The sequence below is a fragment of the Canis lupus genome, chromosome 6 (assembly GCF_048164855.1).
Source record: "Canis lupus baileyi chromosome 6, mCanLup2.hap1, whole genome shotgun sequence".
NCBI classification, from domain to species: domain Eukaryota; kingdom Metazoa; phylum Chordata; class Mammalia; order Carnivora; family Canidae; genus Canis; species Canis lupus.
The window spans coordinates 53861961-53887982 of NC_132843.1; the positions used below are offsets into that span (position 1 = coordinate 53861961).

A 26022-nucleotide genomic window follows, 5' to 3' on the forward strand; every position below is an offset into this window, starting at 1 on the left:
GATCCTGGAGGTGGTCTAATGTTGAGCTAAGGTACATTTTGCCTCTAGCAAATATTAAGATCAAGGCAGTTGAGTTCCTGGAGGAAGGTCCCTCTGCCTGTCTCAAGCACTGGTCAATGGGCTGTAAGTTGTAAGGAAATTTAATTTTTCTACATTTATTTTTCCTTTGTTCTCCACATCATTACCCACTAGTCAATATTTCTCTTAGCATTTCACTGCTACCATTAATCAAGTTAAAATGTAGACAACGATTAACCTTAGGTCCCAAATTCTACATAACATTTCTTATCTCTTAGATGCCACTCATGCTGTGTGCTGGAGACTCCCAGGCTGACACTGGCTCATGCTCACTCATTCCAATTTCTGCTAGCTCCAGAGTCCAAACTCTGATGGGGGTTGTCAGAATCCCAAACACATAAAGTACACAAACTAAATAACCAGATATAATCTCTGATTTCTTTGAATTTCCGAGGTAGGGCCCAGACATTTTCTGTTTTGTTATTGTGCTTCAGGACAGAATCACCTCCGCAGAGTGTCCCTTCCTCAGTCTGTGACCTGGGACGGACTAAACAATCATTCCCTGCCCCCAAGTACAGACAGTGTTAAAAGCTTGCGCATTTGCAAAGGGACCAAGGAACCTTAAAGGCAGATACTATCAAGTCTTCCCCCATACACGGGTAAGTACACTGCTGGTAGATTATTAAGTAGTGAATCAAAAGGGAAAAACTTGGATTCATAATGCTTAGAGAAATCAGTAATTTTTCATTAAATGTTTCCGTTAATATAATACCTTCTAACATGGTGTCAGACGCAGTTTGGAGGTTGGCCTACCAAATCATCACATTTGGCACAAGTGCGGAGAGAGGTAACCCCTCTCTAGAATCTGCGTAGTTTATGTTGCTGTGCTTCCTGTGGTTAGAAGTGTTCCATTCTAGGCACTACGACAAAGTTTCTTGAGTTTCTATTGTCAGATCTCTACTGTTAATCCCACCCCCAGCTGAATTTACCACACATTTCGAAGGCTTTAGAAATCTTTTGTAGACAAATAGTCTAATGTCATCTGATTTACTATAGGGTTAGAAACTGCTGTGTTGTTGTTTGTTTATTTGTTTTGCTTTTTTGAGAAACTAAGTCTCCAGCTTTTATTATTCTTCGTTTCTCCTCCAGCCTAGGAAATGTCTATGGCCTTGTAACTGACAAATTTTAATCCTATCAGAATTTTTCATATGTGGTTAGGAATGGGCTTGAGGAGGCAGGGAATGGCGGCTGGGAAACAGGAATAGCAGAGCATGGCACTGCTCTGACATGAGTTTCTTACCAGTTTATGTTCATCTGTTCTCAGGGGCTAAGGAGGTACCCTTGAGCACCTCTAACTGCCAACCATCCAACTAACTCTACTTATCTCTGATTAGTCCTGAAATGCACAGCCTACCTAAGGATATTGTATCATTGTGCCAAGATGGTGTGTGTGTGTGTGTATTGTATCATTGTGCCAAGATGGTGTGTGTGTGTAAGAAAGCGAGACAGGCAGACAGAGAGAAGAGGGAAGAGGAAGAGAGGGATGGGGAATGTATAAATAAAGGGCTGGATGTAAGTCTGACAGCACTAGTAGAGATGGAGCACTAGGAAACATACAGGTAAGTTGCACCAGAGAGAGTTAAGAAACACTGGTTAATTGATATAGTGCTAGACTCAGATATAGGTTCACTTGCATTTTCCTGATATCAATAGGTAAGGTCCCCAGGCCAATAAACCAGTATGCCTGGCTGGCTCAGTTGGTAAAGCAAATGACTCTTGATCTTGAGGTCATGAGTTTGAGTCCCATATTGGGCACAGAACCTACTTAAAAAATAAATTAAATTAAATTAAATTAAATTAAATTAATATCAGGGCTGTGTTCTACTAGATAACATTATTTTATTTTAAGCAAAGTATAAAAAAATAAAATAAAATAAAATAAAATAAAATAAAATAAAATAGGGTGCAAAATAGGGTGCCTGAGTGTTTCAGTCGTTTAAGTGTCTGCCTTCGGCTCAGGTCATGATCCTAGAGTCCTGGGATCCAGTCTCACATCTGGTTCCCTGCTCTGCAGGGAGTCTGCTTCTCCCTCTGCCCTTCCCCCACTCATTCTCTCTCTTTCTCCCTCAAATAAATAATCGTAAAAAATAAAATAATAAAATAAAACAAAACAAAACAAAATAAATCTGGATGGTAAGACTCTAACTGTCTAGGTTCAAGGGGCCCTATAGTGTATGAGTAGTCAGGTACAAACAAATTAAGTATTTCTGTTCTTATGTCTTTGTAGTTGTTTGAAAAATAATACACAAATTGAAAGAAAAATAATCATTTTATTTCCTTGAATAACCACACTTATTTATAATGAGGCGAATGCTCCTGCTAGGCACCGTACAACTTCTCAATCCTTGGAATCAGATGGGATATCATCCCTTCATTCCCCATTCCACCTTAACCAACTTTCATGTGGTACTTGCTTTTAACATTGCAACTGCCAGCAATCTAGCATTGCAAAGAGATGACATCATCTAATGGAACACAATCCTAATTGGCATTAAAACTATCAACTACCTCCAGTTTTGCTCCATACTCAATAAACGTGTACATTCCTTGATATTTTAAGTTAATCAGAGCACCTCTGTGCATCATTTTGGAAATAGCGGGCCTAGTCTCATGTTCTGACCCCCTACATTATCCTAGTAAACTTAAATGAGCACTCTATCTGACTTCACTACATTATATATTTGCATTTTACTTCTCTAAAGTAGAGGAAGCAGTATAAAATGCCCAGGGGGGAAAAAAAAACAGCAGTTTCTAACTCTATGGTTAAAAATTGGGAACTTTGGGGGCATCTGGATGGCTCAGTCGGTGAAGCGCCTGCCTTTGCCATTCAGCAGTATGTCCCTGAACCTACAACATCCTACTCAAGGAAACGTACGTACACACTGGTTCTCGCTATACCAAGAGCCCATTTTTCCTGCCTGGGACACTGCCCTGGATACATGGCAAGATATCCATGGACTAGCGTCTCTCCAGGGAAGTTAGATCTCTCTCCCTGCTGATGTCTAGTTTCAGTGGAGCCACACTAGGGAAATTGCCCCACCCTCTTTCTCAGTCCAGCTACTGGAAATGGCTCCACATGCTCCCCTTACAGAAGGAAACTGCTTTGTTTCCTAGTCTCCTGCAAAGGACACGAGCATCTTGCTATCATCAGGCCTGCTGTCTTTATAGGGCCAGCGTGCTTCTGCACACAGTTGCAAATATCGTATTATCTGTGCAATGCTCCCCTTCTTTCCTAGAGTCATTTTTCTCATAAGAGTGGATATTCTTCCTTGAATGCCTACTATGTCCCACAGAAATGCATAGCACTATGTCCCATTCTACAGATGAGGAGCGTGAGGCTCCCCCAGGAGGGTATTTTCCTATACGCCAAGCTGATAGAGCAGGGATTTAAAACAAATGTGTCTGGGCTCAACACCTACATTTAGGGATCCCTGGGTGGCGCAGCGGTTTAGTGCCTGCCTTTGGCCCAGGGCGTGATCCTGGAGACCCGGGATCGAATCCCACATCAGGCTCCCGGTGCATGGAGCCTGCCTGTGTCTCTGTCCCTCTGCCTGTGTCTCTGCCTCTCTCTCTCTCTGTGACTATCATAAATAAAAAATTTAAAAAAAAACACCTACATTTATTGCTTTACATCAGCTGCATCTCTAAATGTAGGGTCACTTTACTTCTCTAGAACCCAGGAAGAGGAAAATTGTATAAGGTTGTCCATTAGGATCCAGAGCATGACTTCTCCTAAAGGTAATTTACCAGCTCTTCCCCAGTCAATCGGAGCCAGTTGTTACAGGGAAGCAACCAGCCCTACAACACATTTAAAGAACACTTGAAAAAAAAAATGGGCCTTTCATTCAAGAGCTATTGCTTGGGCATCTGTTATATTATGTTCCCAGTGCCTCCCTGGCCATAGGAGCAATCGCAGAGAGCAAGCAGGTGACGTCTCTATAGTGGAGCTACCTCTCTCAGGTTCCCAATCCTAAAAAGCAAAATATGTGACGTCTCTATAGTGGAGCTACCTCTCTCAGGTTCCCAATCCTAAAAAGCAAAATATGTGTATCCTAAAAAGCAGTTTTGTGTAAAGATCTCATCTGTGAAACAAGAAAACAGCATCTACTCTGTGACCTATGTGCTTTAAAAACTCACTAACATAAGGAGATAAAATTGTCACAAAAACGTATTAGTGAACACATCTAAAATTGTATGATTTAGGGTGAAACGTGTATATTGACCAGACCGTATAGGAAATAAAAGAGCAGAGGCTCACTGATGGGAAAGGCAGGAGAGGACACCAATTTGGGGAAATGTTTTTACAGTAATAATAACTTATATCTATTGAGCATTTGCTATGTGTCAGGAACAGCTCTACATCAACTGACATGTGTTGACTCACTTGATTCTCACCAAACACTGCAAGGAACCGACCACTGTTTTCTCCATTATTGTGATGCGCGGAGGTTAACTAACTTGCCCAAGATCACACAGCCGTAACCGACAGAACTGAACTTTAACCCGGGCAATCTGCCAGAGCCTGCTTGCTTAACCACTATGCTATATTGCCTATCAGCATTCTTATGTGGCCCAAGAACAGATGATCCTCCACCTGTGCCAGTAGGGACAGGGCCACATTCCCTGGGGTGAATCAGTATCTGATGGGGAGGGGAGGGATGATTGTCCACACACAGCAGTCTCTCTCTTCCCCTGGTAGCTGTTCACTGCTGTGGGTGGGAGGAGGATGGACCGCGCTGAGGCCCACGGAGCGCCAGAGGGCTGGGACTCTCCAGGGGCAGTGCCGTAGCAGGACCCACATTGGCCAAGGTGCCTCAGCTCCCAATCCCAACTGCACTTCACCACTGCTGTGTGGCCTTGCATCAGTTCGCTACACCAATCTGAGCTCTGGTTTCATATGTTTATTTAGAAAAACGTGCTTGACAAGGTGATTCTGGTCACTACTCTATGCCATTCTGGAGTCAGTGAAGGGAGGCTGGAGGCAGCAGCACAGTCCAGATGCAAAACTCTCCACTAAAAGGTCCAGTTTCAGCCCCTCTGTCTCAGCAGCAACCGTGCTAACATTGGGCAGCAGCTCCAAGTGAGGGGGTGGGAGCTCACCAGGAACAGGGGCAAAGAAGTGGCCTGAACATTTCTCACATTTCTTCATCTCCCTGGTTCTCTCCTGGTTGGCTAGAGCAGCCAAGCATGGGGTGGGGCTTCCACTGGTGAATAAAAAGCTCTGCTTTGCTTTCCCCACACAGGAGAACATGGCCAAGCGGGTTGCAATTGTGGGAGCTGGGGTCAGTGGCCTGGCCTCCATCAAGTGCTGCCTGGAGGAAGGACTGGAGCCCACATGCTTTGAGAGGAGTGACGACCTCGGGGGGCTGTGGAGATTCACCGTAAGTGGGGGGCTCGGGGCTGTGCGATGTGTCTGTCGGGAAAGACTGCACGGATGTGAAAAGAAGTAGAATTTCTCCCATGACACTGACCGCCCTGGGCCGGGACGGGCGGGGTGGGGGTGGCGGGGTAGGGCTTGGAAGCATCTGCTGAACAGGGAGCCAGGAAGACCTCTGAAATTCGTAAAACAAAGAAGCAGGGCACAGCCTAAGCTTGGGTGGGGAATGTATGAGCCATCTCGCAAACTTGATCTAGGGCCAAGAGAGATGCCCCCAAAGGGTGGCAGGGAACGGAGAGGTTGGGACATGCCAAGAAAGCCTAGAATAAGGGGAGCAGGAGCAGAACTACAGGGTCTGACTCAAGGCCAGGGACCTCGGTGTTCAGGACAAAAGTACGAACCCAGCAGTGCAGGAATGTCAGCCTCTGCCTATAAGACAGAGCCACTTGGAGCTGCTTCTGTTCCCAGGCCTCCTCCATCTGAGGTGAAGTGACACAGGGCTCAGTGTAGGATGAGCTCTTTACTCAAGGTCCTGCTCTCCAGGCAGCCCCAATCTATGCCAAGAACCATTGGAAGTAAAGAATGTGGGTTTGGAGCCTTTTTTGAAGCCCTAAGCAAAAGAAAGTAATAGTCTCAAACCTCAGCAGGGTTACAGTCCAGCCTGGAGAGGAAAGTGAGGTGAGGAAGCAGAAGGCCTGGACCGATGGGGGCCTCGGGGGCACTACTGGGGCCACTGAAGCCCCGTGAGTCCCATGGCGTGGCCAGGAAAGTATTCGCATCAGCACTTCCAAGCTTCCTGCTTCCCCTCCTGCTCAAGAGCACAAGAACAGTAAGTGTTGATGAGAAAGCCATCAAGAACAGTGAAAAGAAGCAAGGTTTCAGATATCCGGGCCTCAGAGCCCATAAGGAGCTAACAGGAAGTCGTAGCACTCCTCTCACTATAGAAAAGTGGAATTTGGAACTGGAATGAAGTGTTTTCTAACTCAGTGAGCAAAGGCCAGAGAGGCCGAGGCTTCTAGTTGGTTGCAGTTCTCCCAGCATAGTCCAGCTTGGCTCACATAGAGAAGAATCGCATGTCTTTTTTTTTTTTTAAGATTTTATTTATTTATTCATGAGAGACACAGAAAGAAGGCAGAGACATGGGCAGAGGGAGAAGCAGGCTCCATGCAGGGAGCCTGATGTGGGACTTGATACCAGAACTCTGGGATCACGCCCTGAGCCGAAAGCAGACGCTCAACCACTGAGCCACCCAGGCGTCCCAAATTGCATATCTTGAGATGTGCCTAACCACCAAATGTGACCATCAGCACATAGAAACTCCCCCAAGGGCACGAGGTGAAAGAGCACATCTGTTTCCATGTTTCAAAGTACAAACATCACATTAGGATAGAGGAACTCTAACACCTGTGCTATAACTCTCCCCTCCTCCAAAAGACATTGCTAATCCAGCATGATACACTTCCTCTGATAAGCCTCAGAACTCTTCTTAACACATACTTGAAAAAAATAGGACTAATCTATCAGAGTTGGGAGTTGGCTTGCAAGATGAGACTTCTCAGTTAGATGAGGAAGTAGCAGAATTATCTGGTTAAAGTAATTTCCATCAAAGCAAAAGTGAGTCCAGAATTGGCTTGCAAGATGAGACTTCTCAGTTAGATGAGGAAGTAGCAGAATTATCTGGTTAAAGTAATTTCCATCAAAGCAAAAGTGAGTCCAGAATTGGCTTGCAACATGAGACTTCTCAGTTAGATGAGGAAGTAGCAGAATTATCTGGTTAAAGTAATTTCCATCAAAGCAAAAGTGAGTCCAGAGAACCTAGTCCATACTGGAGAAAAATGCACCTTATATAGGTCACAGACACTTAATTATTAACACCAAAACTCATTGAACTAAGAATCAAGAGAAATGCATTCTAGATCCAGCTGTGCCCACACCTGGCCGTGTGACTTGGTCAGGTCAAATGCCTGCGTGCAAGGCCCAGGGGAACACAGAAATGAGAAAGATGCATCCTATCCTCAGACTGCCGCCAGGGTAATGGGAAAAGAGTAGGTAAGGATGGTTGAAACCATTACATATGTGAGCCCAAACTGGGATGAGATCCTGGCAGAAAAGGAAAGGAGTGGAGTTATAGGCACATGGAAGGGTTTGCCTCAGAAAAGTGGAGAGGCATAACCTCCTCTAAGATGGTGGGGGGAAGGTGGAGGGGAGGAAAAGTGAACATGAAGAAAAACATTGAGGTAGAGAGGAAGGAAGATGCATGATCTCCGAAGTCAGTCCCTGCAATGCTGTCAGGAAAATGCAGCATCTGTGGAGGGTGAAGAAAGAGTCGGGCTTAAGGGTGTGGAAAAGTAAGAAAAATAGAGGCAGTGGTGAACACATATTGTGAAGCCCATGACAGGACATCTAAAGGATGGCAAAGAGGGTGATCCAGCAGCTGCCCAATTAACAAGGCATTCCAGCCCTGTTGTTTCATTTATTAAATGAGAACTTGAAACCAGGTTGAAAAAAAGCTAGGGGGCTGGGAAGCAGGAAAAACCACCCACCTTCATTCTGCAGCCTTTTCTTGACACAGTGGCCTCTTGAGATGACTGGACCACTCTGAGATACCTCTGACACCTGAGAGGAAATCCCTAAGTGAGGTGACCTTAACGGGGCCTTCCAGCTCTAACATGCTATGAACCTCCTGAGCTTTCTAAAGGCATCCAATCCTCCTCTTCCTATCTCTGTGCATGCACATGCATATGCACACACACACACACCCAAGGCTAGTTAGATGTGTCTCTGCACTCAAACCAGGTGGCCAATTCCAAACCTGCAAATTAAAGTATCTGGTCTAGCAGGGGCTATACTTACCAGAAAGCCCACAGGGGGATCCTTAGTGCCTGTTCTGGGTATCAGGGGTCATCATGCAAAACTGGACCAGCGATCAGCAGAAACCCCAGAAAACACATGTGGAGACCACTTCCATTTCCAATTAGGGAGACATGCCAAAGATTACAGAGATTATAAATCACTGATCTTAATTCATCCCTCAGAGGTGCATAACTCTGTCTCTCCCAGTGACCACAGCCTTAGGCAAAGAGGAAACAGATAAAGGTTGCAATGGAAATCGTTGGGGTGGGAGAGGATGTGGCAACCTTTAAAAAGAAAAGAGATACATTGGCAAAGAGCCCACTTCCGTCCACTAACAAGTGGAGGTTGGAGGCCTGTATGGAAAGTCTATTTTACAACCAACTCTCTTAGGCTCTTGAGTGTAAGTTTTTCTAGATATATTCTGGACAAGTGAGACTGTCAGAGGCGGGGCCACAGACAAGCAAGATATAGTGAACCCAGGATCCCTGGGTGGCGCAGCGGTTTAGCGCCTGCCTTTGGCCCAGGGCGCTATCCTGGAGACCCGGAATCGAATCCCACGTCGGGCTCCTGGTGCATGGAGCCTGCTTCTCCCTCTGCCTATGTCTCTGCCTCTCTCTCTCTCTCTCTGGGTAACTATCATAAATAAAATTAAAAAATTAAAAAAAGGTTTAAAAAAAAAGATATAGTGAACCCATTAGTTTATGAGATCAGTAACATTAATTCAAACCACAAAGATATGTTCATAATTTTGCTCTCTGTAGTCACTATACATTTCAGGCAGATCTAGATTCACATCCTTTGAAGGAACAAAATGAGCCCTCCTCCCCATGTGTGAAGTTTATGTTCATCTTTCCATTTTTTCACACAAATAAAATTAATTTTTGTATCACAGGGAAAAAATGAAGAACTATGCATAACCAAAATGGCAAATAATATTAAAATACTAAGAGCCACATTCCCATTAAACTCAGAACATCCTCCAAAATACATCCAAAAGACAGAGGCAGTGTATATTAAAGACTAAATATCTAAATATACCAAAACTGCTTATTACTCAACCTGGCGGTAGTTGTCTGAGATATTGATATTTACCAGTTATTCAGGTCAAAATGGGGGGAGGGGGAAATGAGTGTTTCACTATGTACATGGTTGTGCGGTCTTCATAATCTGCACCCCCTTCTCCATAATCCTTTCGACAACACCCTGTGAAACCAAAATACCTAGCAACAATCCATAGTCCAGATACTACTTTCTGGCTCTGGTCTATCTCCATATTTTCCTGTATTTCGCAATAATGCCATGTGAAGCTGGACAGGTGAGTCCATCCTGGGCTTATTTGTTAACATGTAATGAATGAAATTGCAATTCTGATAATAAAATTCAATGTTCAGTGTTCACCCTACCTCAAGGGCAAGACAACAAATCCCATTAGAAAGGGTAACCTTAATCTTTGTCACTGTTTGAAATGTCTAAATACGAACATCCATTTCATGTATGTGCGCACACATGCACACATGCATACACACTCATGTGCTTACATTTTTTGTACAGGAACATGTTGAAGAAGGCAGAGCCAGCCTCTACAAGTCTGTGGTTTCCAACAGCTGCAAGGAGATGTCTTGTTACTCAGACTTTCCTTTCCCAGAAGATTATCCAAACTATGTGCCAAATTCTCAATTCCTGGAATATCTCAAAATGTATGCAAACCGGTTCAGCCTTCTGAAATGCATTCGATTCAAGGTAAGACACAAAACATCAGTCAGTAGTCAGGAAGTATTGCCTGTTTCCCATTTCTCTCAATAGCCTAGCCCTTGGTTCTGTAGACAAGATGAGGAACTGGCAAGATTGATGACACCTAGCTGGATTCCTTTTCGTCTGGTACTCATAACTACCCTAAGTAAATGTGGAGGTGGATACTTTCTGTAAGGGTTCATGTGTATAAATTTTTGGTTTGTAATAATTTAATCCAAGTATCAAAAGAGACCTAAAAATATCAAACCACATTCTCAGCTTGGGACCAAAGCACATAGGGACACTGATCACTTCTACCAGTACCTAGGTATTCTCTTCTTGAGTATCCCTTTATAAGAAAAAACCTGTGCTATGTTTATTTGAAGGAAATCTTTTCTATTTGAAGGAAATATTTTCTAGATATCCTTGGGAATAGAAAAATCTTTGAATATTGTTCTTTTCAGATGCCTTACCCACCTCCCTTCCCATTTCCAAGAACAGAGACAGGAAAAAGGTAGAAGGACGGGGGCATATGAATACACTCTCTTCCCCCCTTCTTTTCCTCTCCAAGAAACATGAAAATCCATGTATTGTCCTTCTCTTAGATCTCACCCTCACCCTGCTACCGATGGGGATGGTAATAAATTCCTAAGCAACATGAATAACCAAAACTAGTAGCAAATAAGATTCATATTCACAACCTTAAAAGTACTGACCAAAATGAAACCACTATCTTAAAGAGCTATCTGCACCCCCACGTTCATTGCAGCATTATTTACAATAGTCAAGACACGGAAACAACCTCAGTGTCCATCAATGGGTATGTGGACAAAGAAAATGTGGCACACACATACACACACACTGGAAGGTTGGTTAGCTATGAAAAAAGAGGAAATCCTGCCATTTGCAACAATATGGATGGACCTTTAGAGTATTATGCTAAGTGAAATAAGCCAGACAAATACTGTATGATCTCACTTGGATATGAAATCTAAAAACAACAAATTCATAGAAACAGAACAGATTGGTGGTTGCCAGAGGTGAATGGTGGGGGTTGGGAGGTATGGGTTAGGTGGTCAAAAGGTACAGACTTCCAGTTATAAGATAAATCCATTCTGGAGATATAACGTATAGCATGCTTAATATATAGTTAACTGTGTCGTATATTTGAAAGTTGCTAAGAGAGTAGATCTTAAGTTCTTATCACAAGAAAAAGAATTATGATTATGCAAGGTAATGGATATAAACTAAACTTATTGCTTGTTGTAATTATTTTGCAGTATATACATATATCAGATCATTATGTCATATACTTTAAACTTATTTGAGGAGGGCGGGGGTTGGGGGTGACTGGGTGGCGGGCACTGAGGTGGGCACTTGACGGGATGAGCACTGGGTGTTATTCTGTATGTTGCCAAATTGAACACCAATAAAAAATAAATTTATTATTAAAAAATAAAATAAAATAAACTTATACAGTGTTGTATGCCAGTTATCTTTCAATCAAGCTGGAAGAAAATAAAAGTACTCCAGTTTTCCAAAGAGTATTTTATTCCACTTCCTTATTTTGCAAGGCACACAGTAAAAATGAAGCACTACCACAGAGAATGGACATGATCCACAGAAATATTTTTTAATGCATCAGAGTTTCTGAATCTGAAGCACTCCTTTACTACACGCTGCCCCAAGCCTGTTTTAAAATAATTGAAGGGCACCTGAGTGGCTCGGTCAGTTAAGCATCTGCCTTCGGCTCAGGTCATGATCCCAGGGTCCTGGAATCAAGTCCACATTAGGCTCCCTGCTCAGTGGGAGCTCCCTCTCTCTGTCTCTCATGAATAAATAAATAAAACCATTTTAAAAAATAAAATAATTGAAAAAATGTTTAAAACTAGATGTTCACCAAAGTTTTAAGAAACTACATACAAGTAGCTGTCTATAAGAGATTTCTTTCCTCTCTGTGCATTCCAAATTTTTCATTACAAACAGTTCTTATTTTTAAGATGAAAGTAAATTCTATTTAAAAACTAATTAATTTTTAATTAATTGCAAACTTTTATTTAAAAAAGGAAGATTTAAAAAAAATAAAAAAAAATAAAAATAAAAAATAAAAAAGGAAGATTTCCTAATACCAATGTTGGAATCCAACAAGCACTTCAAATATTATCCAAATACTGACCCCATTAGGAAAGACTTGAGACACCCTGTCTTCTCTGAAAACTGAAGAAGAAAGGCAGCAAAGTCTCTTGGCCAGTGGAGCATTTATGCCTTAAGTTTGACTTATACATTTATTTTATATATTTTCTTAATCAGAACCTCACACCCATTAATATATATGTACTTGATTAAAACAAAAATAGACTGAAATTTGGACTTCTCCCAGAACATTGAGGCCATAAAATTAGCATTTCTCAATCATTCTCTGAATCTGGGAAAATTTCGGCAATATACTCTATAGGACCTTTCATAAGGTAAGATACTCAAGACCAAATTTATATTTTCAATTTATATTATCCATGCCCCTATTAAAGTACAGCTCTAGGTGTACAACAGAAAGAATAATGAGGGATCCCTGGGTGGCACAGCGGTTTGGCGCCTGCCTTTGGCCCAGGGCACGATCCTGGAGACCCGGGATAGAATCCCACTCGGGCTCCCGGTGCATGGAGCCTGCTTCTCCCTCTGCCTGTGTCTCTGCCTCTCTCTCTTTCTCTCTTTGTGACTATCATAAATAAATAAAATTTTTAAAAAAAGAAAGAATAATGAAATATTCTTTCTTACAACAGAAAGAATAATGAAAAAGACATCAGAAGACCATGATTCTTACTGTGAGAATTGGAGCAAATCACTAAAACTTTTTGGGTCTCATCATTTCCCATAAATACTCCACCACAACTCTAAACTTAGAATACTTCCATTTAGAAAATAATGGTTAATCTGATAATTCAATTCAATTTCTAAGTTTATGCTTATTAATTATGTTTAGTCTGTGCTCTAGAACATTTGAAATGTCAACTGGGCCAGAAAGCCCTTACTAGAAACTTGACAATTGTGACTATGATTCTTTTTTCAGACTAAAGTCTGCAAAGTAACAAAATGCCCAGATTTTACTGTCACCGGCCAATGGGAGGTAGTCACTCAGCATGAAGGAAAGCAAGAGTCTGCCATCTTTGATGCTGTCATGGTCTGCACTGGTTTCCTTACTAACCCACATTTGCCACTGGACTCTTATCCAGGTACATCATTTTCTGAAATTGACTTTAATTTGTCTCATGGGAGCCATCCTGCTACTGGCTTGGTCCAGGAATGAATTTTTACAGTTCCTCCATTAAATAAAGTTGTAAGGTAAAAGGAATTTTTTTTCTAACCAGAACTTTCTCCCAATTTTTGATTTTCATTTGTTCCAAACAACCTGTAAGTGCCAAAAAGTAGAATAAATAACTAGCAAGCAATTTTATTTTTCACCTGAGGTTCAGTGTCACTCCTTAAGTGATGTGTAACATTCAGAAAGTTCTAAGACACACAATGCTTACACAAGTTGTTAGCTTCAGTGGTAGCATACAACCAAAGCTGAGTTTAGAGGCCACAAAGGTCAATAAATGAATAAAGGGAAAAGTAATGTGATTTTTGTTTGTTCTGTAGAGGTTTAGCTAGACCAGAAGTATATGGCACTAGGTCAGTAGTCAACAGGGAGAAGAATCTTGGGAGTCAAGTTAAGTCATCTTTGGGTTTCAGCTTCCTTATCTGGTTTTTGCAACCATGATTCATGTTAATCTATATCAAATTTCCATTGGATTACAATACAGAGGGAATTGAAGATGCAATGGTTTGGTTTATTTTTCTGCAGTAAGTTTTCAAAAAGTTAAAACTTTAGGAAATGTGTATCATCTAAATATGGCCTGGAATGATCTCAAGGCTCATCTCACAATAAACTCACACTTCCAATGGCCCCCAGACCTTATTCAAGTCAAGTCAGAATAAAGTACATCCTGAACACTGCCATGGAATAGAATCATTGAATCGAAAATCACCAAGTCCAGTCTTCTTCCCTATACAAGGAACTATTCTCCAAGATCCCTGAGAAAGGCTCAACAGCCTCTGCTTGAACAATTAAAAATGGACAAGACAGCCCAGTCCTTTCTCAGTTCTTGTACACACAGAAAATCCCTGATAAGGAAAACTACTCAAACTGCCAGGGAGGAGTGCCTGGTACAGGGTCACTCCAAGAATCCAGAAAATTGACATAGAGAGTACAATGAATTTATTTGGCACTCACAGGGTATGTAGCCTGTAAAGAAGGAATGAAAAGAGTTTTATAGGAGTCCAGTGGAGGAATCACAATCTACATATGACCTGCAAATGATATCAATGCTCATTTTATTGTTTTTGTACTTTTTTGTATATTTTTTATTGGAGTTCGATTTGCCAACATATAGCATAACACCCAGTGCTCATCCCGCCAAGTGTCCCCCTCAGTGCCAGTCACCCAGTCAGTCATCCCATCCCCCTGCCCACCTCCCCTTCCACTACTCTTTGTTCGTTTCCCAGAGTTAGAAGTCTCTCATGTCCTGTCACCCTCTCTGATATTTCCCACTCATTTTCTCTCATTCCCCTTTATTCTCTTTCACTACTTTTTATATTCCCCAAATGAATGAGACCATATAATGTTTATGCTTCTCTGATTGACTTACTTCACTCAGCATAATACCCTCCAGTTCCATCCACGTCGAAGAAAATGGTGGGTATTGGTCATTTCTAATGGCTGAGTGATATTCCATTGTATACATAGACCACATCTTCTTTATCCATTCATCTTTCGATGGACACCGAGGCTCCTTCCACAGTTTGGCTATTGTGGACATTGCTGCTATAAACATTGGGGTTCAGGTATCCTGCCGTTTCACTGCATCTACATCTTTGGGGGTAAATCCTCAGCAGTGCAATTGCTGGGTCATAGGGTAGCTCTATTTTTAATTCTTTGAGGAACTTCCACACAGTTTTCCAGAGTGGCTGCACCAGTTCACATTCCCACCAACAGTGCAAGAGGGTTTCCCTTTCTCTGCATCCTCTCCAACATTTGTTGTTTCCTGTCTTGTTAATTTTCCCCATTCTCACTGGGGTGAGGTGGTATCTCATTGTGGTTTTGATTTGTATTTCCCTGATGGCAAGTGATGCAGAGCATTTTCTCATGTGCTTGTTGGCCATGTCTATGTCTTCCCTGGTGAAATTTCTGTTCATATCTATTTCCCATTTCATGATTGGATTATTTGTTTCTTTGCTGTTGAGTTTCATAAGTTCTTTATACATCTTGTATACTAGCCCTTTATCTGATATGTCATTTGCAGATACCTTCTCCCATTCTGTAGGTTGTCTTTTGGTTTTGTTGACTGTTTCTTTTGCTGTGCAGAGGCTTTTTATCTTAAGTCCCAATAGTTCATTTTTGCTTTTGTTTCCCTTGCCTTCATAGATGAATCTTGCAAGAAGTTGCTGTGGCCAAATTCAAAAAGGGTGTTGCCTGTGTTTTCTTCCAGGATTTTGATGTATTCTTGTCTCACATTTAGATCTTTAATCCATTTTATCTTTGTGTAAGAGAATGGTCTAGTTTCATTCTTCTGCACTTGGCTGTCCAATTTTCCCAGGACCATTTATTGAAGAGACTGTCTTTTTTCCAGTGGATAGTCTTTCCTGCTTTGTCCAGTATTAGTTTCATAGAGTTGAGGGCCTATTTCTGGATTCTCTATTCTGTTCCATTGATCTATGTGTTTTTGTGCCAGTACCGCACTGTCTTGATGATCACAGCTTTGTAGTACAATTTGAAATCTGGCATGCCCCTGGTTTTCTTTTTCAATATTCCCCTGGCTATTCGGGGTCTTTTCTGATTCCACACAAATCTTAAGGTTATTTGTTCTAGGGCAGCCCCGGTGGTGCAGCGGTTTAGTGCCGCCTGCAGCCCAGGGCGTGATCCTGGAGACCCTGGATCGAGTCCCACGTCAGGCTCTCTGCATGGTGCCTGCTCCCTCTCTCTCTCTCTCTCTCTCTCTGCGTGCGTCTCTATGAATAAATAAATTATCTTTTTTAAAAAAAAGATTATTTGTTCTAACTCTCTGAAGAAAGTCCATGGTATTTTGATTGGGATTGCATTGAACGTGTAAATTGCCCTGGGTAGCATAGAGATTTTCACAATATTAATTCTTCCAATCCATGAGCACGGAATATTTTTCCATCTCTTTGTGTCTTCCTCAATTTCTTTCAGAAGTGTTTTTTAGGGTATAGATCCTTTAGGGTATAGATCCTTTACCTCTTTGGTTAGGTTTATTCCCAGGTATCTTATGCTTTTGGGTGCAATTGTAAATGGGATTGACTCCTTAATTTCTCCCTCTCCAGTTAAAACAGTAGATCTAAACCCCAGTATGACTAACATAATCCCTTTTTCTTTGAGCCAACTCTTGCTGACTCAGCAAACTCAGCCTGAGTTATAGTCAATCACCACAGTGAACTATCAGTGAATTTCCCCCAAACCATATGGATCTTTTTGAATAGGAACCACATTTCATTTATCTTATTTCACTAATATCAACTAGCACAGTACCAAGCACATAGACGCCAAAAAAAAATTTTGCTGAATAGAGGAACTGATTCAGTTTCCTTTAACTTCTCTGCTCTTGCTCCTTGCTTGTGAAAAGTTCTATATAATCAAATATTAATAAATATAATATTACTGTCCTGTTGATTTCTACCAACTTTTAAATGGAGTAAGTACCTCCATTAAATAAATAATCACTCACTAATTTCTATGTCTTCATAGAAAGTCATGTATTCATATTTTGGATTTTCTTAAAACTGAGTATGCTATTAAAAACAACCAAAATAATCCATCAAAAGGAAATTATTAAGGAAACAATATTTGTGTTTCATTCACTGATTCTGTAAAATTCCTTATTTGACTTTCTTTTTCTATAGGTATAAATACATTTAAAGGCCAATACTTTCATAGCCGACAGTATAAACATCCAGATATATTTAAGGACAAGAGAGTCCTTGTGATTGGAATGGGGAATTCAGGCACAGACATTGCTGTAGAGACCAGCCGCCTGGCAAAAAAGGTACCATTCTTCATGTTATTTAATGAAGAGCTTTATCTTAAGGTGTGTGCCTCAGGCAAACAGTGAAAAATGATAAAAGAAAGAAATATGCCTAAAGCACACACATGCAAAAAATCAGATTTTTCAAGTGTTTTTTTCTTACATGTTTATAAATTTTACTGCAAATTTGAAGTGTCATTTTTCCTCCAAGACCAACTTCTCTGACTTCCTATTTTTGTCATGTTCCCAGTCATCCAACAAGAGCTACAGGAGACACCTTTGTCTTCTCTAATCCCATAGGTGAAAAAATCCTATCCTTTTCCTTGCTAAGATTTCCCATTTGCTCTCTCCTTTCCTTGTTAACCACCACTACCCTCAGCAGGTCCATATTACCTCACACTGAGGCTACTGCACTGTCCTCTTAATAATAATTGTAGGAATAATTCATATTTACTGGGGCTTCTTCTGTGTCAAGCACTTCAATAAATGCTTTACTGCATGATCTCAACCAGCCATCAAAAGAAGCCGCTGGAGTAGGTACTATCATATCGGTACCCTTAACTATAAATGAAGGAACTTAGGCTTATAGAAGCTAAGTAGCATGCTTGAAGTTGTGCCACTAGCAGATGGCAGAGCCAGTCTTCAAGTGCAAATCCCTCTGACTCGAAGCACCTGTTCCTAATACTACCCACATCCCTAAATGCCCAGTCCCTCCTCCCACACGTGGCAATCCATACAGATACCCTAACACCAACAAACAAATCCTCTGAGAAGCCACCTTTCATTATGATTCTCTCATGTTTAAAAACTTCTAATAACTCCCCTTACTTAAAAAAAAAAGTCAATTATACTCAACCAAAAAATAAAAAGTGGGAGAGAGCAGCAGAGGAAGCAGATCTGAGAAAGCACAGGCCACTTTTGATCACTTTGCAAAAACAGTGGAAGCTAAGAAAGCTATGCTGGCTCCATGCTCCTGCCAAAATGTGCAGGGAAACTCATTTTACTAAAATAATAAAATAAAATAAGCAACACAAAAAAAAATACAAATAATAAATTGCAGATGGATTAGCCCTGCATTATAGGGTTCTCCTTAATCTGGTTCAAATCTGCCATTTCATCTTTATCCCCCACTACTTTGAGCCCTTTCTGATTCTGCGTCTGTTTTCCCCTTTGCTCATACCATACTCCTCCCTTCTCTGGTGCCTTTTCTCCTTTACTACAATCCGTGTACATCCCCAACTATCTCACCCCAACACAGTGGTCTCTTCCTAGTATGAATTTATGTAATAATTGTAATTAACATTCCTCAACAAATACAGATTAGTTGTTGGCTTCTGATGTGCCAAATGTGGTGCCAGGCACTGGGAATACACTGAAGAACACAGTAAAAACAAGATCTCTGACATCATGAAGAATAGAGTCCTGGGGGGGCACAGATGCCAACTAAATAAGTATAGATAATTAGGTCACTAACTGTGAGAGTGAAAATAGCCATGAAGAAAAAGGATTGGGGGATCCCTGGGTGGCGCAGCGGTTTGGCGCCTGCCTTTGGCCCAGGGCACGATCCTGGAGACCCGGGATCGAATCCCACGTCGGGCTCCCGGTGCATGGAGCCTGCTTCTCCCTCTGCCTGTGTCTCTGCCTCTCTCTCTCTCTCTGTGACTATCATAAATAAATAAAAATTAAAAAAAAAAAAAAAGAAAAAGGATTGGGAGTGTGTGACTTTAATATTCCTTTTGAGGACTTTCAAAAAGGAACCTGATTGGTTGATTGATTTGGAGAGATTTAGCAGTTTGGTGGAATTATCCTCAAAGAAGGGAAAGGAGGTCCTGAAATAAAAATTAACACAGTCTTACCGACTATGACCACTATATGTGAGTAGCATATTATTATTTATATTTCTCTAATTATTGGAAATTTCAAACTTAGTCAGCTGGTAAACTCAATCTGTAAAGTAAAACAAAAAAAAAAAGAATTCACTAATAGTATTACTGAACTTTATTGTCAATTCAAACAATGGTTTCTACTGAAACTCTTTGTAGATGACTTTCAACTGCTGCCATGCCCTGTTCTTATTACCTACAAAATTGTAACCACCTGCTCATTGTTTTTCACATGAGACTTTCAATCCCCCTGGGTGGTCACAGTATCTCATTCACTGTCATTGTGTCTGGCAGACAATAAATTCTCAATTATATGTTCTCAGGCATTTTAATACTCTAGATACTCAAACCATGATATCAAAAGAATAACTTTAAAACGGGAGAGGGAAGAGCCAAAACTATCTTGTTGAGGATGTATTTTGAGGGTGGCAGACTTTTTGGTATCATTCTAATCATGAGACTTCTGAATTTCTGGCAAGGCCAACCCTGTGCAGTGTGTCAAACTGAGTGACTTCTTTGATTGCTTTCAGGTGTTCCTCAGCACCACTGGAGGGGCATGGGTGATGAGCCGAGTCTTTGACTCAGGATACCCATGGGACATGGTGTTCATGACTCGATTTCAGAACATGTTCAGAAATTCTCTCCCAACTCCAATTGTGACGTGGTTGATGGCAAGGAAGATGAACAGCTGGTTCAATCATGCAAATTATGGCTTAGTACCAGAAGACAGGTAAATATAGTGTATCTGCTGAGGGCTATTAGGAAGAAGGAACCTTGATCCTTCTACTGACATAACCAAATCAGGCAATAACACAACAACTTGATTGAATATGAAGAAAAACTTACCTGCCCTCTTCCACCTCCTACCTCCAAACCCCTCAAGTGTTCTGATTCCTGGCATCAGAGCTGTGTCTACCATAGCTTTGTCTAACCTGGATGGTAGCTGTGGGACCATAAAGAATTTTGTTTAATCACATAAATTTAGAAGATGTGAAATGAGCCTAAAGAACTATAATCCCTTCACTCTTGGATTTAATCATTTATCATTTCCAAAGTTTTTGCATATATACTATTTCATATGCTCTTCATCCTCCCCAATGAACTAAGGATGGCAAGTGTCAGTAACCCTATTTTACAGATGAATAAAAACCAGTTGGGACCAAATGACTTCCTCAAGCTCTGTTAAGTATAAACATTAGAACAAGAAGCCACCCTTCCTCCTACCTATTCTAGTATTCTTTCCACTTTGACACACCGTCTCTTTCCATGCATTCACCATAAGCTCAAAATGGCTCAGCTAATTTAAAATCATCTCACAAAGCATTTGCTTAGTGATTCCAAAGGCATAGGCATAAGAAGATAATCCTGCACTTGTTCCTATTAAACACATGCATGCTTTCTTCATACAATCGCTTCCTAGGAGGAGACAGCTCCCAGGAGTCCTCAGCAGATGTAGAAGTCCCTGGCTTCCCCTGTAGTCCTTCAGCACTGCCCTATCTCTAATGACAGTGATAACCGAGTGCTGAAATTCAGCAAGGGAAACAGGAGCCAGAGAAAGCTCTGACCCCCTTCTCCACAGGCTTCCAAACTCTAGTAAATGGCAAGCACATTTCATCATTCTTCTTGGACATGCATGAATCCCTCCCATAGAGGTAACTTCTCCCATGACTGGCACCTCCTGCCTGGACAAGGGGAGAGTCCCAGAATGAAGAAGAGAAGTGAAGGGGGAGGGAGAGCTGGCCACACTGGTCACTGGCAGATCTCTTCCCTGCCCACATTTCTGTTTAGGACGCAGCTGAGAGAGCCTGTGCTAAATGATGAGCTTCCAGGCTGTATCATCACAGGAAAAGTGCTCATAAAGCCAAGCATAAAGGAGGTGAAGGAAAATTCTGTTGTATTTAACAACACCCCAAAGGAAGAGCCCATTGATATCATCGTCTTTGCCACTGGATACACCTTTGCTTTCCCCTTCCTTGATGAGACTGTAGTCAAAGTTGAAAATGGCCAGGCATCGCTGTACAAGTACATCTTCCCTGTGCATCTGCCAAAACCAACCCTGGCTGTCATTGGCCTCATCAAACCCTTAGGCTCCATGATACCCACAGGAGAAACACAAGCACGATGGGCTGTTCGAGTCCTGAAAGGTATGTGCATGAGAAACTACAGGGCACATGTCTTTGGTTTGCCATGTTATTTGGGATATTGGAAATTTTGAGACCATCCCCAGCTCCTATCTAACGCCACAGAATCTTTAAAAGCAGGATTCATTCTATTCTTTATGGAATTATGCTATTGTAATGAATCTTAGCCATTACCAGCACAAAAGATAAATCAGGGGCCACAAAATAGAAGTTGTGTCTACCTGTTATTTTCACTGAATCAACAAGTTCAATGAAAATGTAAAATTTCAATTGAGTAACAAAATTCAATTGTGAGGTTTTGTTGTATTAAATAAGTAGTGAGGGATCCCTGGGTGGTGCAGCGGTTTGGCGCCTGCCTTTGGCCCAGGGCGCGATCCTGGAGGCCCAGGATCGAATCCCACATCAGGCTCCCGGTGCATGGAGCCTGCTTCTCCCTCTGCCTGTGTCTCTGCCTCTCTCTCTCTCTGTGACTATCATAAATAAATAAAAATTTAAATAAATAAATAAATAAATAAGTAGTGAGATGACCAGATGTTTACAACTTTTTGGGTGACAGCATTATTACCAGGTAGCGTTATATACCACCAATTCATATGGGCTTCTAACATTTATTGCCAGAAGAACAGACAAGTCATTGGGTACTAAAAATAAAAGATGAGCAGTAGTAAAGCATCTTCACCCACGAAAGCAGTTAAATTGTCCTTCTTGTTTGTATATTTCATAGGTATAAATAAGTTACCACCACAAAGTGCCATGACAGAGGAAGTTAACGCAAGAAAAGAAAACAAACCCAGTGGGTAAGTTAACCAAGTCAACCACTTACACATCTTTTTTGATTCATAACTCAAACTGGTAGAACAATAGCAGACAGAGGTGAGTTACACTGGAGGAAAAAGAACACCTGAGATTTAGGGGGAAAAAATCTAGGATAGCCTGTTAAGGGAAGAGGGAACAAAGGGAATTGAGAAGTTTAAGTGTCCCCAGATCATCACTTCAGACCATGATTATCCAATGCCACATGGAGTCTGGATTCAAAACCAAATATAATGAACTCTCATCTCCCAGATACATTATTCCACACCTTATTCATAATCAGTCAAAGAGCTGTGTTCATTCCCTCTGACGCCAGAAGGGTCTGCTTACTCATTCATTCAACAAATCCGTATCCAGCTCTATTGTTTTATTCAGATTCCTACTCTAGAGCAAGATTCTGCAGACTATATGGCCTGAGGGCCAAATCTGATGACAACTTGAATTTTTCTTTTATGTTTTTAAATGGGTGAGATAAAAGAATATTTTATGATATGTGAAAACTATATGAAACCTAAACCACAGTGGCCAAATATAAAGTTTTATGAGAACATAGCCACATTTATTCACTTACAGATTGTGTATAGCTGCTTTTGAGTTACAACAGGGGGGTTGAGTAGTTGAGACAAAGACCATAAAATGAAAAAAAAAAAAAAAAAAAGACCATAATATGGCCCTCAAAGCCTAATGTACTTACCATCTGGCCTTTTGTCAGAATAACTTTGTTGACCCTGTCCCCTAGAGGAGAGGTTTCCACTTATGTTCTGCTCTTTGGCTGGTACTCAAGGGCCAGGGATTACAGAGGGGAGGTGGCCAGCAAAGAAGGGAGTCTTAGCCTCCTCCTCCACCCATTCTCACTCCTAAACCAGCTAAAACATCTCTGGTTTTATCTGATTTACTGTTTATCTGTTTTGGGCTTTAATATAAATTTTCACTTAAAAAATGATTTCTGAGACCAAAAGAAAGTTTGAAAGTCACTGCATTTAAGAATTTTTATCACTTCTCTAACTTATATATATTTTCAAACTTCATATTGCTCTATCCTTGTCAAAGCGCTAAATCCCAAAATAATAAAAACATTCTAGATGTCTCTATTTCACCCTCAACCTGGAATACGATTTGATCTCCGTTATGGAATTCTGCTATAACATAGATAATTAATTAGAACTGCACAATGGAAAGGCTTCTTGTCACAAAGGTCAGTCAGTGATTTTAGGGCCTGATACCAGCATTAGGGGTTCTTGTGGACTTTCACATTATAAAAATCTAACAATAATTGAGTTTTAGAAAAATTTAGGAAGAGTGAAATTATTTATTTAAAAATTTTTTTCTAGAAATTGCTAATTATTTGACAAAAGAACTAAAGAAATACTAGCTGCATTATGAGCATGTGGAGTACCATGCCTATAGAGTATCTTGTCAAGGAACTCATATATTTAAACAACAACAACAACAAAACCATTAGACAGCTGTGGGCTTTGAGGGAAGAATACACAAACCATTTCAAATTTTCTATTGTCACTGTTTACTCTTGGCACTTTTTCTTGTTCTGGATTATCATTATTTTATCTTTTTGTCTTCTTTATCCCCAATTTTCCTTTTTTAAAGGTTTGGCTTGTGCTACTGCAAAGCTTTACAATCAGATTACATCACATACATAGATGAACTCCTGACCAATATCAATGCAAAACCCAACCTATTCTCATTGCTCCTGACGGACCCACGCCTGGCTTTGACCATCTTCTTTGGCCCATGCACACCATACCAGTTCCGCTTGACTGGCCCAGGGAAATGGAAGGGAGCCAGAAATGCTATCTTGACTCAATGGGATCGAACATTCAAAGTCACCAAAACTCGAATTGTACAAGAATCCCCAACTCCCTTTGCAAGCTTGCTTAAACTCTTAAGCCTTCTGGCTTTGCTAATGGCCATTTTCCTAATTTTCCTATAAGAAGTACCCAGATGGCCTGTCAGATGCACATAGTAGATTTACAGTGCTCTGGTCCCTCCATTCCCACATCATGACCCTCACAACCTTGAACTATATTCAAGTGGTGAAGGCCACCTCCCATCCTTCCCTGGCTGACCCCAAGGCTACCACTGGTATTCCTGGACCTCTCCCAGCCCCACCTGCTCCCAGTGCTAGAGCAAGATAATCATGATTTCTGTGCATTTGAAGGCTACTGGGAAGTTCCATGTTCATTTTACAAAGAGAGTTGTTTACGGCAGCACTCTGAGCATTTATATCTCTCTCTCATATAAACCATTTCATAGGCCTCAAATAAAACCCCCTAATTCACAAAAGATTTGGTTGTACTAAAATGATGTTGTTATGGTATCAGCTGATTGGAAATAAAAAGAAAGAAAAAACCTAGAAATTGATTATTTCCAGTGGTCTTTTATGCTCTTTTTACAAGATGGGGGGAAAGATGAAGGGAAAGAGACAAAGGGATGAGATGTCTACTCATGAAGGCCATAAAAGAGTTGAGAGTTCAATAAATTCACTGGAATGCCTCTAAAGGAATGTAGGGACTGTAGAAAAAGACAAATACCATATGATTTTGCTTATATGTAGAATCTAAATAACAAATAAACAAGACAAAACAACATCAAAGAAACAAAACAAAATCCAGAAACAGACTCATAAATACAGGGCAGAGAGGTGGGAGGATAGGCAAAATAGGAGAAAGGAATTAAGAGCTACAAACTTCCAGTTATAAAATAAGTAGGTCATGAGGATAAAAAAAAGTACGGGATGGGGAATACAGTCAATAATATCATAATAACTTTGTATAACTATGCCTATGGTGAGCATTTTGCAATGTATGTAATCATCAAATCACTATGTTGAAAAAAAAATCTAGACTTCGTGATTCGGTAATATCATACTTGCATGTGCATGCAACTCACTGCCCCCTATCGTTCACATAGTCGTATGGCAGGACTCCAACTCTGGTCAAAATTCAACTCACTACATACTTCAAACCTCCACCTGAGCACTTGACCTTAAGCAGAGGAAAAGCATTCAGCCGCTCAGCCGCCCAACTGATCACTCTCTGATTCATGCCGACACTACTGCCTCCAAACCCTCTTAGGTTGTTCTAATTTCTTCCCTCCCCAATCTGATCTCCTAAGATGACTATTTTATACCATCTCCTCTCACCACATCCTCCACCACTTCCTTCTTAGCTCACTCTCAGATGAGAAAATAGTGACAATTAGCAGAGAGCATCATCAGGTTCCCCTCACCACACTTCCCAAGCCACCTGCAGGTGTGCCCATATACTCTTTCCTGTTACTAAGGGTGACTACCTATGCTCTGAAGGGCAATTCCTGCCAATGTCCTGATTCCGTCCTTTCACACTTACCCAAGAACATCTCTCCTATAATTTGTTCAATTTCTCTTCCAAGTTGTTCTTTCCCTCTTTCCTGGGCAATTCTCCACAATATATGAATATGGCATAATATTCCTGTTTTTTTAAAAACACTTCCTGACCACACATTCTCTTCAGCAAATGCTTCTATATATCAGAGCAGCATGATCTGATTCATGATTTTAAAAGATAATTCTGGAGAATAAATGATAGGGGAACAAATGAAAGTAAGGAAACTAATTAAAAGACTGTTTCAGAAGAACAGTTCCAGCAATAGCAAACTAGATAATACTGACCCATCTTAAATTGGGCTCTTGGAGCCTAGAAGACTGTTATAGAATAGGGCAAACCAAAAAGACCTCACAGCTAAGTGCAATTTGTAAATTTTGATGGTCTGTTTAATTAGGAAACTATAACTATAAAGAGTGGTGTGTGGTTCAAAATATGCAAATCAATTAACATGATATGCCACATTAATGAAATGAAGGATAAAAGTCATGTAATCATCTCAATAGATGCAGAAAAACCATTTGACAAAATCAATACACTTTCATGACTAAAACTCTTCTTACTAAAAGTAAGAAGTAAATTAATCTGTTTGCAAATCACATGATCTTACATAGAGAAAACCCTAAAGATTAAAAAAAAAAAAAAAAAACCCTGTTAGAACAAAACTACAGTGATTAAAACAAGATAGTG

At 40.9% G+C, this 26022-nt stretch overlaps 1 protein-coding gene and 1 long non-coding RNA gene across 2 annotated transcripts in view; one reads left to right on the plus strand and one right to left on the minus strand.

The window, feature by feature from the left end:
- Positions 1-26022, minus strand: part of LOC140635658 (uncharacterized) — a 155437-nt gene that overhangs the window by 18808 nt on the left and 110607 nt on the right. The gene's annotated exons all lie outside the window — the stretch shown is intronic.
- FMO1 (flavin containing dimethylaniline monoxygenase 1) lies at positions 523-24327 on the plus strand. Its single transcript, XM_072830597.1, has 9 exons — positions 523-677; positions 5322-5459; positions 9860-10048; positions 13107-13269; positions 16994-17136; positions 19529-19728; positions 20787-21142; positions 21864-21936; positions 23558-24327. Exons 2-9 carry the CDS (start codon positions 5328-5330, stop codon positions 23898-23900), a joined length of 1599 nt encoding a protein of 532 aa, XP_072686698.1. The 5' UTR covers positions 523-677; positions 5322-5327; the 3' UTR covers positions 23901-24327.